Raw genomic sequence first — 14,203 nt, 5'->3', positions numbered from 1 at the left:
AAGAAAGACTCAGTAAACAGCCATTTCTATCATTAAATCCTCAGGGATAATTATTTATCCTTTCACCTATATTTAGGAACAATTTTTAACAAATTAAGCAAATCTTGGAGAGCTAAAATAATATCTGAGAGAAAGTAATTTGGTTTCATCTACTTAAACCTGGCTGCTGGTTAGTGGAAGGGCTCATGAAAATAACATCTGGCCATAGTTCTTAATTTCCAGCCTTAGGCTTAATTTCTAGTCTTTATCAGCAACAATCTGTTACCATTCTGATGTCTTCATGCAGCTGCATTTGTGGAAAGGTCTCACACGATTTTCTTTTGCTGCTGTTATCACAAGAGCTAAATTGATATGTGTAAGTCTAAAAATATTCTTAGATACAAGCTTCCTGTGACTGATTAATACTGCCGTATGCTACAAATCAACCTCTGAGACCATAAAATCTCTCTTTTCCCTGGTTCCTCTACTTCTATTAATGCAGGTGGAGCAAAAGCCACATACCCTCTTTAGAGCTTAAGACACTTAATTTTGTCTGTAGAGACAACCCAGAATATAACTTCCAAACTTCTCAGACTTCATGTGAGTTTTAGTGCAACATGCCCCACCTGATTCCAAATTTGTTGTCATAATTTTTTTCAAAGAAATCCCAGATTCATCCTAGGTCAAAAGCCAAGCATACAGTGAGTTACATATAATATGCATAATAATGTGCTTGTCAGTGATGTTAATGGGAATCAATATTCATGAGCAGTACTTGGTCTCATGTGCTAAATAAACTCTAATTAAGAGTATACCTCATTTATGTTCTTCCTCTACACTCAATCAGTCAATCAGCAAGAACAGCACAACTCTAGATAAATGGGAAGATTGGAAGCCAGACACATGACAGATCTAAAAGACACGGTTACAGAATAAAGAAGAAACAAGGTAAACTTGATCTAAGATAGAGATGAAGGAAGAGAAAATTTCTGCGAATGAAAGATAACTGTTTTTCTTTCTCCAGTAAATGTGTATTTTATCATTCCCCCTGTCAAACAGAATCTTGATTCACGATGTACAAGAAGAGGTTGAGAAACAGTTTGATGTCAAAGAAGATATCCCAGGCAGGCACAGCTATGCAAAATACAATAACTGGGACAAGGTATAGTATAAAATGCCTGCACTTCCAAAAAGAAAAACGTCACCCTCAACATTTGTTGTCTTTTAGTTTTCTTTTATTCTAATCTCTCAAATTGTTTTTGTTCTTAAGACTGTTGCTTGGACTGAAAAAATGGTACATAAGCATCCTAAAATGGTCTCTTGTATTAAAATTGGAACTACTGTTGAAGATAATCCACTGTATGTTCTCAAGGTAAAAGTAATTTAAGAACTACAGATTCTTACTATTGTTGAAAAATATGAATGTAAGAGTTACTTTGTGACACAACTAGCTAATTTTTAGACAATAAAAAGTCTTATTTCTTTGAAGAACATATAAGCTCTAGACATCCATTCAAGATTAGAAGTGCCAGGTGGTTTTATGTAGAACCAAGAAAGTCCCTGAATAAACCACCTGACAGACACAGTGGACAAAACCAGACAAGTTTCTTATCCCATATCTTTATAACAAGAGTTTATGATGTCCCTGGTGTATAAAACAGTTTTCCATCCATTAAAATTCAGTGAAACTGTTGACTAAATGTCAGGAAGAAAATAAACTGAAGAATCATATAATCATAGGATCCCAGTACAGTAAGTGAGGCATTTCAACCCTGTGTTGATAGGGAATTCCCTTCTATGACCGAGCTGACAATTGCCATTCAGCTGCTACTGGATTTTTGTACATCCAAAGACATTGCTCCCTAAAGCATCCCCTTAATAACTGAGAAGCCCTTCCTTACCCTGATTTCCCATCCATTCAGGCTCTCCAATCACTCAAAACAAATGTAAATTCTCTAAAATGACAGTTCTTCAAATATGCAGCCACTAACCCTCCTCCCCACTGCAAACACAACTACAAAATCTTTACCACTCCAGGCTAAACATCATGTTTATGAAGTATGAAAAACAAAAGGAAATGGCAGAAACAGAAGCAACTTTATAATCTTTTTCTCAGGCCAAAGGATGTTAGCAATAAAATAACAATAGATTGTGATTTTTTTAAACCCTAAAAGCAACTCTGACACTAAGAAAATTTTTTGAAAAATATACTATGAAATAGATTATGAATTATGCATTTTAAGGATACATGCCATGGTCCTCCCTAAGAAAAATATGTGCATACACAGTTACTCATTCAACAGAAGACAGGTGAAAGAATTGCTCTGATACTATGAATGAGTATTTGGACAACAAGAGATCAGTGTGTAAGTTCATGTAAAATAATATATCAAATTTATTTTTTAAAAGATTGGGGAAAAGGATGAAAGAAGAAAGGCTATTTTTATGGATTGTGGCATTCATGCACGAGAATGGATCTCCCCACCATTCTGCCAGTGGTTTGTCTATCAGGTAAATCAATTGGAACAGTGACACAATTCTCCTTTGATTGTCAAGTCTCCATCACTTCACTGAGTGGCAACACCCCTTTACAAATGAGTGCAGCTCCTCTTAACAAGAAGAGCCCACATTTGGTGCTGTCAGGAAATAAACGCTCTGGATCTTACTCATCATTGAGGTTTTTATAAAATTGACACCTTCCTTTAAACTTCTTGAACTCCAGCTGACAGTTTATAAAACTAAAAAAACAATTTTTGGCTACAATATGGTTTTTCCTATAGTTAAGTATGGGAAATCTGAAACTATCTTTATATTACAACCTACAAACTTGGCCTTTCTTCAGTGAGTTCAAAGCACAGAACATTAGTTCCTGTTTAGATATTGAATTGGCTATGCACACATTTGGAATTTTCATGCTTAAATTTCCTTTCCAAGTGAAAAATGACTCATTTTTAAAAAAAAGTAAATCCACTTTATAAGTTTGTTGTTCTTCTCACTCTATTTCTATTGTATTCTGACTCCTACTATCTTTTAACTTTCTCTTCTCTGCCAGCTTTTGCATACATCATGCTGCTGGAATATGACATCACAACTGCTTTCAGGGCAAGGATACTTTTCACTAGGAATGAATCTGCCAGTAGAACTCATTTATCCCTGCAGTTGTTTTAGTTCTTCCAGCTGAGGGCCGAGAGCTCAGCTTACTTAAGTAATAAGCTCGCTTACGTAAGCCATAAAGGAACACACAAGATAGGGCTACAAGAAATGTCTTGGCTCCAGTACAGATATATCTGGAAGAGATTTTCCAAGAATAATGAGAGATTTTAGGTAGCCATAGAAAGTCCAGATAATTAGAGAAATTTCCATCTGATGTGAGAAAACAAGTTGATTAGTCAATCTAAATGCTCTAATTTTTTTATTAACAAGGTGTTTTTCCTTTAATCCTACTTATAATTAATTCATGCATCCTCCCCAATATCTACATATTCTTATGCTTACAAATTCAATATATATTTACCGAAAGATGTGAGGAAAAGAATCTATTTAAAACAAGTTGCATTGCTAATTTTTCACTTGGCCTCTCTTCTTTCCATAAAACATATCTTGCATGCTACATTTGGAATGCTACAAGTCTTGATAATTAAATGATCCTTCAAAGAATATTTAGTTCAATTAATTTCACTAGTCTGAATAAGTGTCATTTTTTTCTGTCATATATATGGGTTATTTATCTTTATGCAGTTTAGGGGAAATACGTTTGAAATCATGTGACGGGCAAATGGACTTAAGGAGTGGTAGTCATTACAATTATAACCACAGCTTTCCACACGGTAGCTAAACTTTGTACCAATAGCTTAATTTTTTCCTACCCCTACAGGCAACCAAAACTTATGGTAAAAACAAAATTATGACCAAACTCCTGGACCGAATGAATTTTTATGTTCTTCCTGTGTTCAATGTTGATGGATATATTTGGTCATGGAGACAGGTACTGCTCTGTAGTCTCTTGTTTGCATTTAGGTAATATATTATTTACCGACTTTCATGCACATTGAGTGTTATGCATTAAGTTTAAGGTTTGGTTAATCAATTACAGTTCAGAAAAGTATATTTTTAAAAACTCAGTTTCAACTAAGGAAAGCATGATATCCTGGTTACGCAGGAGTTCTTAAAATAATATGAAATTTCCGCTGCTGAAGCTAGTAATGCAGAAAAATGAAATAAAGCACTAATTATAAAGGAAATGTATATTATACAATATGGCAAAAGTATTTCTAGCTAAGAGTAAAAGTCATTTAGAGACATTCTGAACATAATGATTTCAAAACAAAATCATTGTATTCCATCAATTTGGGACAGAATCTGCAGTGGAATAATTGTATCAAAAAATAAATAAAAGAGTGACACAGATATCTGTCTTTTAAGAGAATTCTTTATACCCTGCTGTTGCTAAATAAGATTTTGAGATTTCAGACAGATACTATCACAAAAAGTTATTTTCTGAAAGTTATGCTCCAACAATCACAATTTGACCTGTATTACATCTGAATCTATAAATGGTGAAAGATGTAACGAAGGTAAAATTCAAATTATAGGTAATTTCAGAACAAAATCGATCATTTTTTAATACTCAGAACTAATCCACAGTTTTTAAAACTAACTGAATTTTTTATCAAGGCCTTAAACTATTAATATAAAAAACATTTCTGAAAATATTACAAGTTATAAGAAAATTTTTTTTTTCTTTATATAATGGGTCTCAGGTTAACTAGATAAATTTCAAATAAAGCTGTAGACACCTGCAGGGAGAATCTGAAATGATCAAATTGAAAAATGCTAACTGAGCTTGTGTAAACACTTTCATCATTCAATACTGCAGGACCGCATGTGGAGAAAAAATCGTTCCAAGAACCAACGTTCCAAATGCATTGGAACTGACCTCAATAGGAACTTTAATGTCTCATGGAACTGTGAGTAGCAGACAAGATCTCAAGGGAAATAGCTCTAAAGAGTGTTTAGACACCGAATTTAGTTAAACTACCTACTTATTCAGTAAAGATAGGTATTCCCTAAGTGTTAATTTTCTAATCTAAAAAATGAAAGATAATCATCACTACCATAGAAGTATTATGAATGTTTTGTTGAATGGGTGGAAGTAGGAGGTAGGGCTGTTTATCAAACAATCTCTTAATATATCTAGCTTGCTAAAAATCAGGCACAATCCAGAAATTCTGATAATCTGAACAGAGATCTCAGGTCCCTCCTCTTCCCAATCTGATAAAATTTGAGAAATACCAGTGGTTAGAACCAACATATAGGTAGTTCTTCAGATGTGTAGTGAAAAGAAACATCTGGGGCAAAGAAAGTGAAAAGGTTGCAGGAAAAAGCAATGATAAGCAGAGGCCTGCTGCTACACAACTATTACTTTATCATTACATACATTCAAAGAGAAATTGCCACTATCCCAATTCATAAATTTCTTCTTCATCTAACTTTGTTGAAAATACCACCTCAGCATCTAATTCTATTCTACCATAATGAATATGATAATAGCACATATCCCTAAGTGAAAGCTGCCTACTGAAACAGGTTAAAGAAACTCAGGCTCAGAGAAGGTAATGTACAGCAGTCTCCAATGAGTTAGAGCTGAGGCTGAATTGGAACTGACTCCAGGCCCTGGGCTGCTTCTGATGCGTTATTCCTGTGACCCTGGGAAACGGAGGGAAAATAAACAAGGCTAAGAATAAGAATATTCAAGTGGGCTAACTCTGTTATACTCTTGAGTTATGCGTACAGAGTTAGTCTGCAGGGACACTGAGGCAGCCCTGTAAACCTGGGAGACTAAAATGTTAAAAACATTTTGTGAATCCCTGTCAAACGAAGTAAGGGCTGTACTGATGAGGGGCAGATTCTGATCTCATCCCTCCATGTCCTCTGCAGCTTTCCCTCACACCAAGGACCCACGTCGGGAGATCTATGGGGGCCCTGCACCAGAGTCTGAGAAAGAGACCAAAGCTGTCACTGACTTCATTAGAAGCCACCGAAAATCAATCAAGGCTTACCTTACCTTCCATTCCTACTCCCAGATGCTATTGTTTCCCTACGGATATACATCAGAACTGCCACCTAACCACGAGGAACTGGTATGTAGGAAAAGCCTGTGGTTTACGCACTGACACCACCATTGACTTTCAGTCTGTTCATCATTAACAACTTGGGTTATCTTGAAAAAATTTCACATTTGAATACCAAAGAAGAGAACTAATGAAGTCTACCTTAGAGTTAAAACCATAACCTTAGGTTAATTTTTTTCATGTGATAAAAGTACATAGGTAATAGAATCTTTTGATATGATTCTAAGATAAAGCCAGTACGAAGAAAGGTCTAGGCTACCAGAGTAGAATTCCATTACTACACAGATGTTGCCTAGTTAAATATTTACCATGGGTCATAACATAAAACCATACACAGCAAAAGCCTAAAACAATAGCAAAAACATCTGCTATTCCTGTCACCGAGACATCAGATTTAAGGAGAGCAATTGTATGTTTATCCTCCTGATCAACTTAGAAATTACATTAATTCTTTTATTAACCAAGGAAAGAAATTCTGAATGATTGTGAAGCTTCTGCACTAAAAACATACTCTCTCCAAAACTATGATCCACTAAGCATTCTTTTCCTTTCTGTGAAAACTATTTGATCATGTTAGCTTTAAAAAAAAAAATTCTGCATATGAGGGATAAATATTTTTAATTGCTCTAGAAGAAATAAAAGCTGTGATTCAAATACTGCCTCACAAATTTTTTTTTTTAATTTTTTAGAGGTTACAATTGCCTTTCTGACTTGAGTCAATTGTTTTCAGCATTCAATTCTGAGTGGGAGCAAAGATTTGAACCAGTCATTAAAACCTTCTGTTTATATACAACAAATATACAAGCAATATGTGGCCCAAAGAGCCATTTATTTAATCAATCTAGTTGAGAATCTGAACCCATGAGTTTTATTAATTTAATGCAAAGGTACAGCAATGCAATTCAATCTACCCTTAGGAAAATGGTATTATGGATTTAAAAAATACAAATATACAAAACAAACCATTCTGAGTAAAGTTAAGTGTTCTTACACAGCAACGAAATTGATTAAGAAAAAAACTTACTTTTTGGTTATATACATTATACATGTAGACTAAACAAAATCTTCACTAGAGTACAAAAACGTTAGTGACTATACTCCATTAAAATGAATTCCAATAATCATTCCCATAGCACAAAACACTATTGTGTATTAAAGGTCATAAGCTGCCACTCAAGAAGAAAAACTCTAGTTTAAACAGAAGTACTTTAAAAAGGAGTCAAGCACCTTTCTTCCCTTGGCATACTAAAATCATATGTGGAGAAAGACATATGGTGGTACGGAACCTATGAAGACCGAGGAAGGAGGAACATGGGAGAAACTGACTTTGAGAGAGACAAATATCTGAAGCCAAAAAAAAATCTGAGAGGAAAAGGAAAGAATATGTTTTTTTAGAAGGAAGGTCAGAAGTCATAAGGAAGAAAAGGAGGGAGGGAGAGAGGAAAGAAGAGTGAGTATGAAGAAAGGATAGAAACACGAGCTATGATATTACTGTACATAACTGATTTCACATTTAGAAGGCCTCACAATGACAATATGTGTATCTTACTGAAAATAAATTTCTCAATCATTTATTTTATTTTGATCTTCAAATGCCAAATAACCAGTAAAATCGACTTTTTTTAATCTCCAGTGAATTAACAGCATTCACATGGTATCCAGTTATCCCACTCCTACTTCCCTTTCTCTCCAGGCCAAAGTTGCAAAGATTGGCACTGATGTCCTATCAACTCAGTATGAACCCACTCCACACCTGTGGTCCAACAGCATCGACCATCTGTACATTTTTCCTATTATTTATTGTGTCACTTCCCCTAATTCTCTTTTAGAGACATTAAAGAAAGTTATACAATTTGTAAGTTAGGATTAGAACATCTTGGAACTGCTAATTTAAACTTTGGTTTTAACAGGAGATTCTGAATTATACGTGAATCTAGGAGACAGATTCCACCCTTTTGGGGGGGGATAAGATTTTTCTAGAAACAAATTATACTGAAGTTTTACAAGGCTACAAGGTCGACAGAAGTAATTACATCAAGACAAATTTACAGTTTAATTCTTTCATCATCCTATTCTCTACCACCACTACCACCACCATTTTATCCTCACAGGAACTAACAAGAATTAACTGGAGCAGAGTCAATTCTTTTTTGTTTAACCATTTAACTCTGACTGGACTCTTTCTTCCTTGGCCTTGTCCCTATGCAAGCACAGTCTTTTCCCTAGCTCCTAGGGGTAAAACGGGTAGGCCCACAGTTTCAGCCACTCTGCTCGTGTAAAGCCAGTCTCCTGTCCCTCTCACCAGCCCCTTCCTACTGTGTTCAACCGAAATCTATATGGTGGATTAAGAAAGGAGGTCACAAGGTCCTAGTTCTGCTGCTTTTGCTTTAGTGTCTGAGCACCACTTCTTAATCTTCACTATTTTTAAACTTTCTTTGTGTTTGCATTTTTTAATTATTGACATAGATTTCTTACAAGTCAGGCACTGTGCTCAGCCCTTGATTTTCACAATCTCAGTTACTCCTCACAATGTTCGATGAGGTGTGCAGTACTTGCAACTAGCTTAACTGGGATTCAATCCCAGGTTTTAACAAAATCAAGTCCGCGATCTTGACCACTGCGCATACTGCTTTCCCATTTGGTTTTTGCAGCTAAAATAACTAGGGATTTCTGTTTTCAAGCAATAGAAATAAATTCATTTAGTTTTCACCAAAGACCATTAATTCAGACCCTGGGAAGTGAGACTATTTCTCCTCAGATCCCACTGAGCTTAGTTTGGAAATTCTTTAGTAAAACTTGCCTTTTCTCCAAACTGTTTCCAAGTTTAAGTTCTTAGTGCCAAACTTTACAGGAAATTCCAATGAAACTGCTCACAAAACCTTAACTTCCTAACAAAATTTAATTCCTCAAAAGCAAGGATTACACTTCAGATCTCCTCTCAGATCATACAATATCTAGTATGGGGCAGGGAACAATAACAGAATTAATTCTCATAAACTTGGCCAAAGAAAATGGTGTCCTGACTTGTCAAAAAGGTGTGAATGTGGATTGAAACCACAACAAAATTAGACTTGATTTAGCCTATATCACTCTCTAGAGCCAAGATATCCAACATTTTTAGCATGAAGACTGCTGTTTAACTTCTAAACATTTCATGGAACAACTCACCACCACCAAATACAACTGATTATTTCCATGATACTTTTAGAATGTGTGGATTGAAAAAATAAATATGTGCATCTGTGGATTCCACTCAATAACTCTACCTGGCCATACCTCATAAACCACTTCCCTAATCCAAGCTGAAAAAATAAACTGTAACTAGAAGTCTACACCCTCAACAATTGCTATGGAATTTGAAAATGCTTTAGTCATCACAAACAACTTCTAGAGCCTATTTACTGGAGGTTCCTTTGGTGGAATTAGAAAAATGACTTAAAAAAACAGACAAGTGGGCTTCCCTGGTGGTGCAGTAGTTGGGAGTCCGCCTGCCGATGCAGGGGACACGGGTTCGTGCCCCAGTGCGGGAAGATCCCGCATGCCGTGGAGCGGCTGGGCCCGTGAGCCATGGCCGCTGAGCCTACACGCCCGGAGCCTGTGCTCCACAATGGGAAAGGCCACAGCAGTGAGAGGCCCGCGTACCGCAAAAAAAAAAAAAAAAAAAATCCATTCGTAGAGAACATTCATCAGCAATCACATATCAACCAGTTGTGTGCTTTAAAGGGCAGAAGAGAAAGTACAGTGACACAGCGATCACCAGCATCCAGATAGATCTGCTGCAACATAGCCAGGCCAGGGATTCATTCCACATACAAGTGGATGACAACAAGATTTCAAAACAGATGATATACCCAGCTACATAAGTGGACAAAAGTAAGCAAAGTAAAGGACCAAAGGACAGACTAGGATACCAGTTTAAAATGGCGGCCTACTTAGTGGATATTGAGAAATAGCAGGGCCAGATAAGCCACCCAGATATGATGTAAGAGGAATTCCTACATCGTAAGGAGGAAAAACACACAGATTTTCTTGGCAGCAAAGAACAAAGGGTTCCAAACAGGAGAAAACTTTGCAAATGGCAGCTAGGGCATCAAAGGATTATTACTCTCACTTTCTATATATATATATATATATATATATATATATATATATATATATATACACACACACACACACACACACACACACATGCGCACGTGTATATACATGATGTATATTTGCATATATATGCAAATTATGAGCATATTAGAGCTATGAATTTGCACTGAATCACAATCATTTAATAAGCAAGAATTTATGGAGCACCCACCTAATAGCCCAGCACTTGGAGCTTTGAGAGATAGGTGAAAAGAGTGAAGACACAATGACTACTTTCAAAGAGTTACATTCTAACTGGGAGCAGGAGATCACTAAAGATAACATAGTTCCATGCTATCATGTGTCACTTTCAATATGGGAGGATAAAGAGGAATTACTATTCTATACAACTGTGTAGTAGTATTTTTAACTCTTTTATTTTATTTTATTATAAGTTTTTTTAAGCAATTCAGATTTAGAAAGAATTGTCTCTTCCACATGGGGCTACAGCAGCTTGATAGATGTTCAAAACTTTTAGGAGTGACTGCTTTAATAAAGCACCTGATTAAATGTTAATCAAACATTCACAAGAAGCAGGCAGTAACAAAGCACTTGGTAAGAAAAGAAAATAGGAGCACCCCACAATTAAAGTTTAGTCATTCCAATATCCTAATTGTCATTTAACAAGTTCCAGGATTTGGGGGACGCATCTAACATTTACCAGTATTTTTCTCTCTTTGATTTGATGGAGACAGAAGAAAAGGACTGAGGGAGCATTTTTAAAACCCAAATTGTGGAGAGATCTCTGACCTCCAGAAAAATATGTTTGCACTTTGAACCAAATAAAAAATAAGTTAAACCCATAAAACTTGAAACCAGGAGGAAACCTAGGAAATTATCTAATTCATGGTTCTCAAGCCTGACTTCCAATTAGCATTATCTGAGGAGCTTTTAAAATATGCAGATGATCAGGTCTTATACTCAGAGATTCAGATTCCATTAGTCCCTCGTGGGGCCCAGGCACTTGAATTTTTTTAAGTGGTCAAAGTGATTCTAAGATGAAACGAGGGTTGAGAACCACTGATATAAGCTAAATCCCTCATTTACAGACTATGAAATTGAGATACAGAAAGATTTCATCACTTAGGGGCAGAATAGGGTCAAAAATCAGCATTCCAGACCAGAGTCAAATTGTATACCAACTATTTTGCCACGAAGCAGCAATATTTAGATGGCACAAAAATTGATATTGAAAGATTGTGAAATACTTATATTTGCATATTGACAGCATAGCCAATCCTTTACCATCTTAGAAATAACTGAAGATAGTTCCCAGTTAGCAAGAATAGTTCACTGAATTGATAGGAATCAAGTAGCTTGTATCATTAATATCATCCATCTATGAGTCACGGAGCTGGAGGAATTAGGCTCCCTGACTTCAGACTATACTACAAAGCTACAGTAATCAAGACAGTATAGTACTGGCACAAAAACAGAAATATAGATCAATGGAACAGGATAGAAAGCCCAGAGATAAACCCACGTACATATGGTCACCTTATCTTTGATAAAGGAGGCAGGAATGTACAGTGGAGAAAGGACAGCCTCTTCAATAAGTGGTGCTGGGAAAACTGGACAGGTACATGTAAAAGTATGAGATTAGATCACTCCCTAACACCATACACAAAAATAAGCTCAAAATGGACTAAAGACCTAAATGTAAGGCCAGAAACTATCAAACTCTTAGAGGAAAACATAGGCAGAACACTCTATGACATAAATCACAGCAAGATCCTTTTTGACCCACCTCCTAGAGAAATGGAAATAAAAACAAAAATAAACAAATGGGACCTAATGAAACTTCAAAGCTTTGCCACAGCAAAGGAAACCATAAACAAGACCAAAAGACAACCCTCAGAATGGGAGAAAATATTTGCAAATGAAGCAACTGACAAAGGATTAATCTCCGAAATTTACAAGCAGCTCATGCAGCTCAATAACAAAAAAACAAAGAACCCAATCCAAAAATGGGCAGAAGACCTAAATAGACATTTCTCCAAAGAAGATATACAGATTGCCAACAAACACATGAAAGAATGCTCAACATCATCAATCATTAGAGAAATGTAAATCAAAACTACAATGAGGTATCATCTCACACCGGTCAGAATGGCCATCATCAAAAAACCTAGAAACAATAAATGCTGGAGAGGGTGTGGAGAAAAGGGAACACTCTTGCACTGCTGGTGGGAATGTGAATTGGTACAGCCACTATGGAGAACAGTGTGGAGGTTCCTTAAAAAACTACAAATAGAACTACCATATGACCCAGCAATCCCACTACTGGGCATATACCCTGAGAAAACCATAATTCAAAAAGAGTCATGTACCAAAATATTTATTGCAGCTCTATTTACAATAGCCAGGAAATGGAAACAACCTAAATGTGCATCATCGGATGAATGGATAAAAAAGATGTGGCACGTATATACAATGGAATATTACTCAGCCATAAAAAGAAATGAAATTGAACTATTTGTAATGAGGTGAATAGACCCAGAGTCTGTCATACAGAGTGAAGTAAGTCAGAAAGAGAAAGACAAATACCGTATGCTAACACATATATATGGAATTTAAGAAAAGAAAATGTCATGAAGAACTTAGGGGTAAGACAGGAATAAAGACACAGACCTACTAGAGAATGGACTTGAGGATATGGGGAGGGGGAAGGGTAAGCTGTGACAAAGTGAGAGAGTGGCATGGACATATATACACTACCAAACGTAAAACAGATAGCTAGTGGGAAGCAGCCGCATAGCACAGGGATATCAGCTCGGTGCTTGTGACCACCTGGAGGGGTGGGATAGGGAGGGTGGGAGGGAGGGAGACGCAAGAGGGAAGAGATATGGGAACATATGTATATGTATAACTGATTCACTTTGTTATAAAGTAGAAACTAACACATCATTGTAAAGCAATTATACTCCGATAAAGCTGTAAAAAAAAAAAAGTTAATTTCAAAGTGCCTTTCTTGTTGCCTTCCCCACACATCAAAATCGCTAGAGCTGCTCTTGTTTCTCAACTCTGTACTGTTTTCTATACTCTTTACTACTCTACATTTTGAAAAGGAGAAAATCAAGACCCCGAATTTGTAGCTCAACACCCACTATCTATCCACTAAGACATTCAAGCTGAAATTATACTAAGGGCAAGAGAAGTGCAAAGCAAATATTTCAGTTCATGCCCATGCATCTCTAGCTTCAGCTCTTGCTCCAAATAGAATTTCCACTCTTGCTGACATAAAAGTGCATGTTATTATGTTCAATGCCTATCAATAATATTTTTTAAAAAACATAGAAGTTAAGTCACCAGTGTCACTTTACGTGGATTTCTTTGGGATGAAACAAGAGTGTTAGCTCAGTTCGGTTTTAATCTTGACCGGTTTTGACTGTATTACAGTCAGTTCCTTGCACTTAATGTACCTTGAAAGGAGTAGGAAATTTTTTTCTTATTGTCAACATTTTAAGAAAATGTTAACAACAAAAAAAATTATCTTGTAGAACTCAATTAAGACTTTTTATTGAGAGGACTATAGATTGACATATATGGTAGGTAGTACAGTACAATGGTTAGTCACGCAAACTCTGAAGACATGCAGCTTGGGTTTGATTCCTGACTCAACCACTTACTAGTTATGTATCTTTTTTTTTTAATTGATGTGTAGTTGATTTACAATATTATATTAGTTTCAAGTGTACAACATAGTGATTCGGTATTTTTGCAGATTATAGTTTATTTTAGGTTATTATAAGATAATGGCTACAATTCCCTGTGCTATACAGTATATCCTTGTCACCTATCTATTTTACACATCTAGCTATGTCGTCTTTGAGTAAATTGCTTCATCTCTCTGTGCCAAGATTTCCTCTTCTGTAAAACAGCAATCGGTACTTAAATCATAAGGTTGTGATAAGAATTAATGAAATGAGTTAGCGTACATAAAGCACTTAGAAGGG

The 14,203-nt window shown here is 36.0% G+C and overlaps 1 protein-coding gene across 1 annotated transcript in view; it reads left to right on the top strand.

Annotated features, from left to right (window-relative positions):
- CPA3 (carboxypeptidase A3) overlaps positions 1–14,203 on the top strand; it is a 30,083-nt gene that overhangs the window by 10,313 nt on the left and 5,567 nt on the right. The window contains 8 exon segments of the mRNA XM_004278196.3: positions 1,039–1,141; positions 1,250–1,351; positions 2,389–2,490; positions 3,854–3,964; positions 4,856–4,946; positions 5,917–6,119; positions 7,804–7,857; positions 7,859–7,889. Of these exon segments, the coding sequence (XP_004278244.2) occupies positions 1,039–1,141; positions 1,250–1,351; positions 2,389–2,490; positions 3,854–3,964; positions 4,856–4,946; positions 5,917–6,119; positions 7,804–7,857; positions 7,859–7,889 (797 nt within the window).

This window comes from Orcinus orca, chromosome 5 (assembly GCF_937001465.1).
Source record: "Orcinus orca chromosome 5, mOrcOrc1.1, whole genome shotgun sequence".
NCBI lineage: Eukaryota > Metazoa > Chordata > Mammalia > Artiodactyla > Delphinidae > Orcinus > Orcinus orca.
Note: the sequence above shows the minus strand (reverse complement) of the source record. Positions and strands in the feature narration are given on the sequence as shown.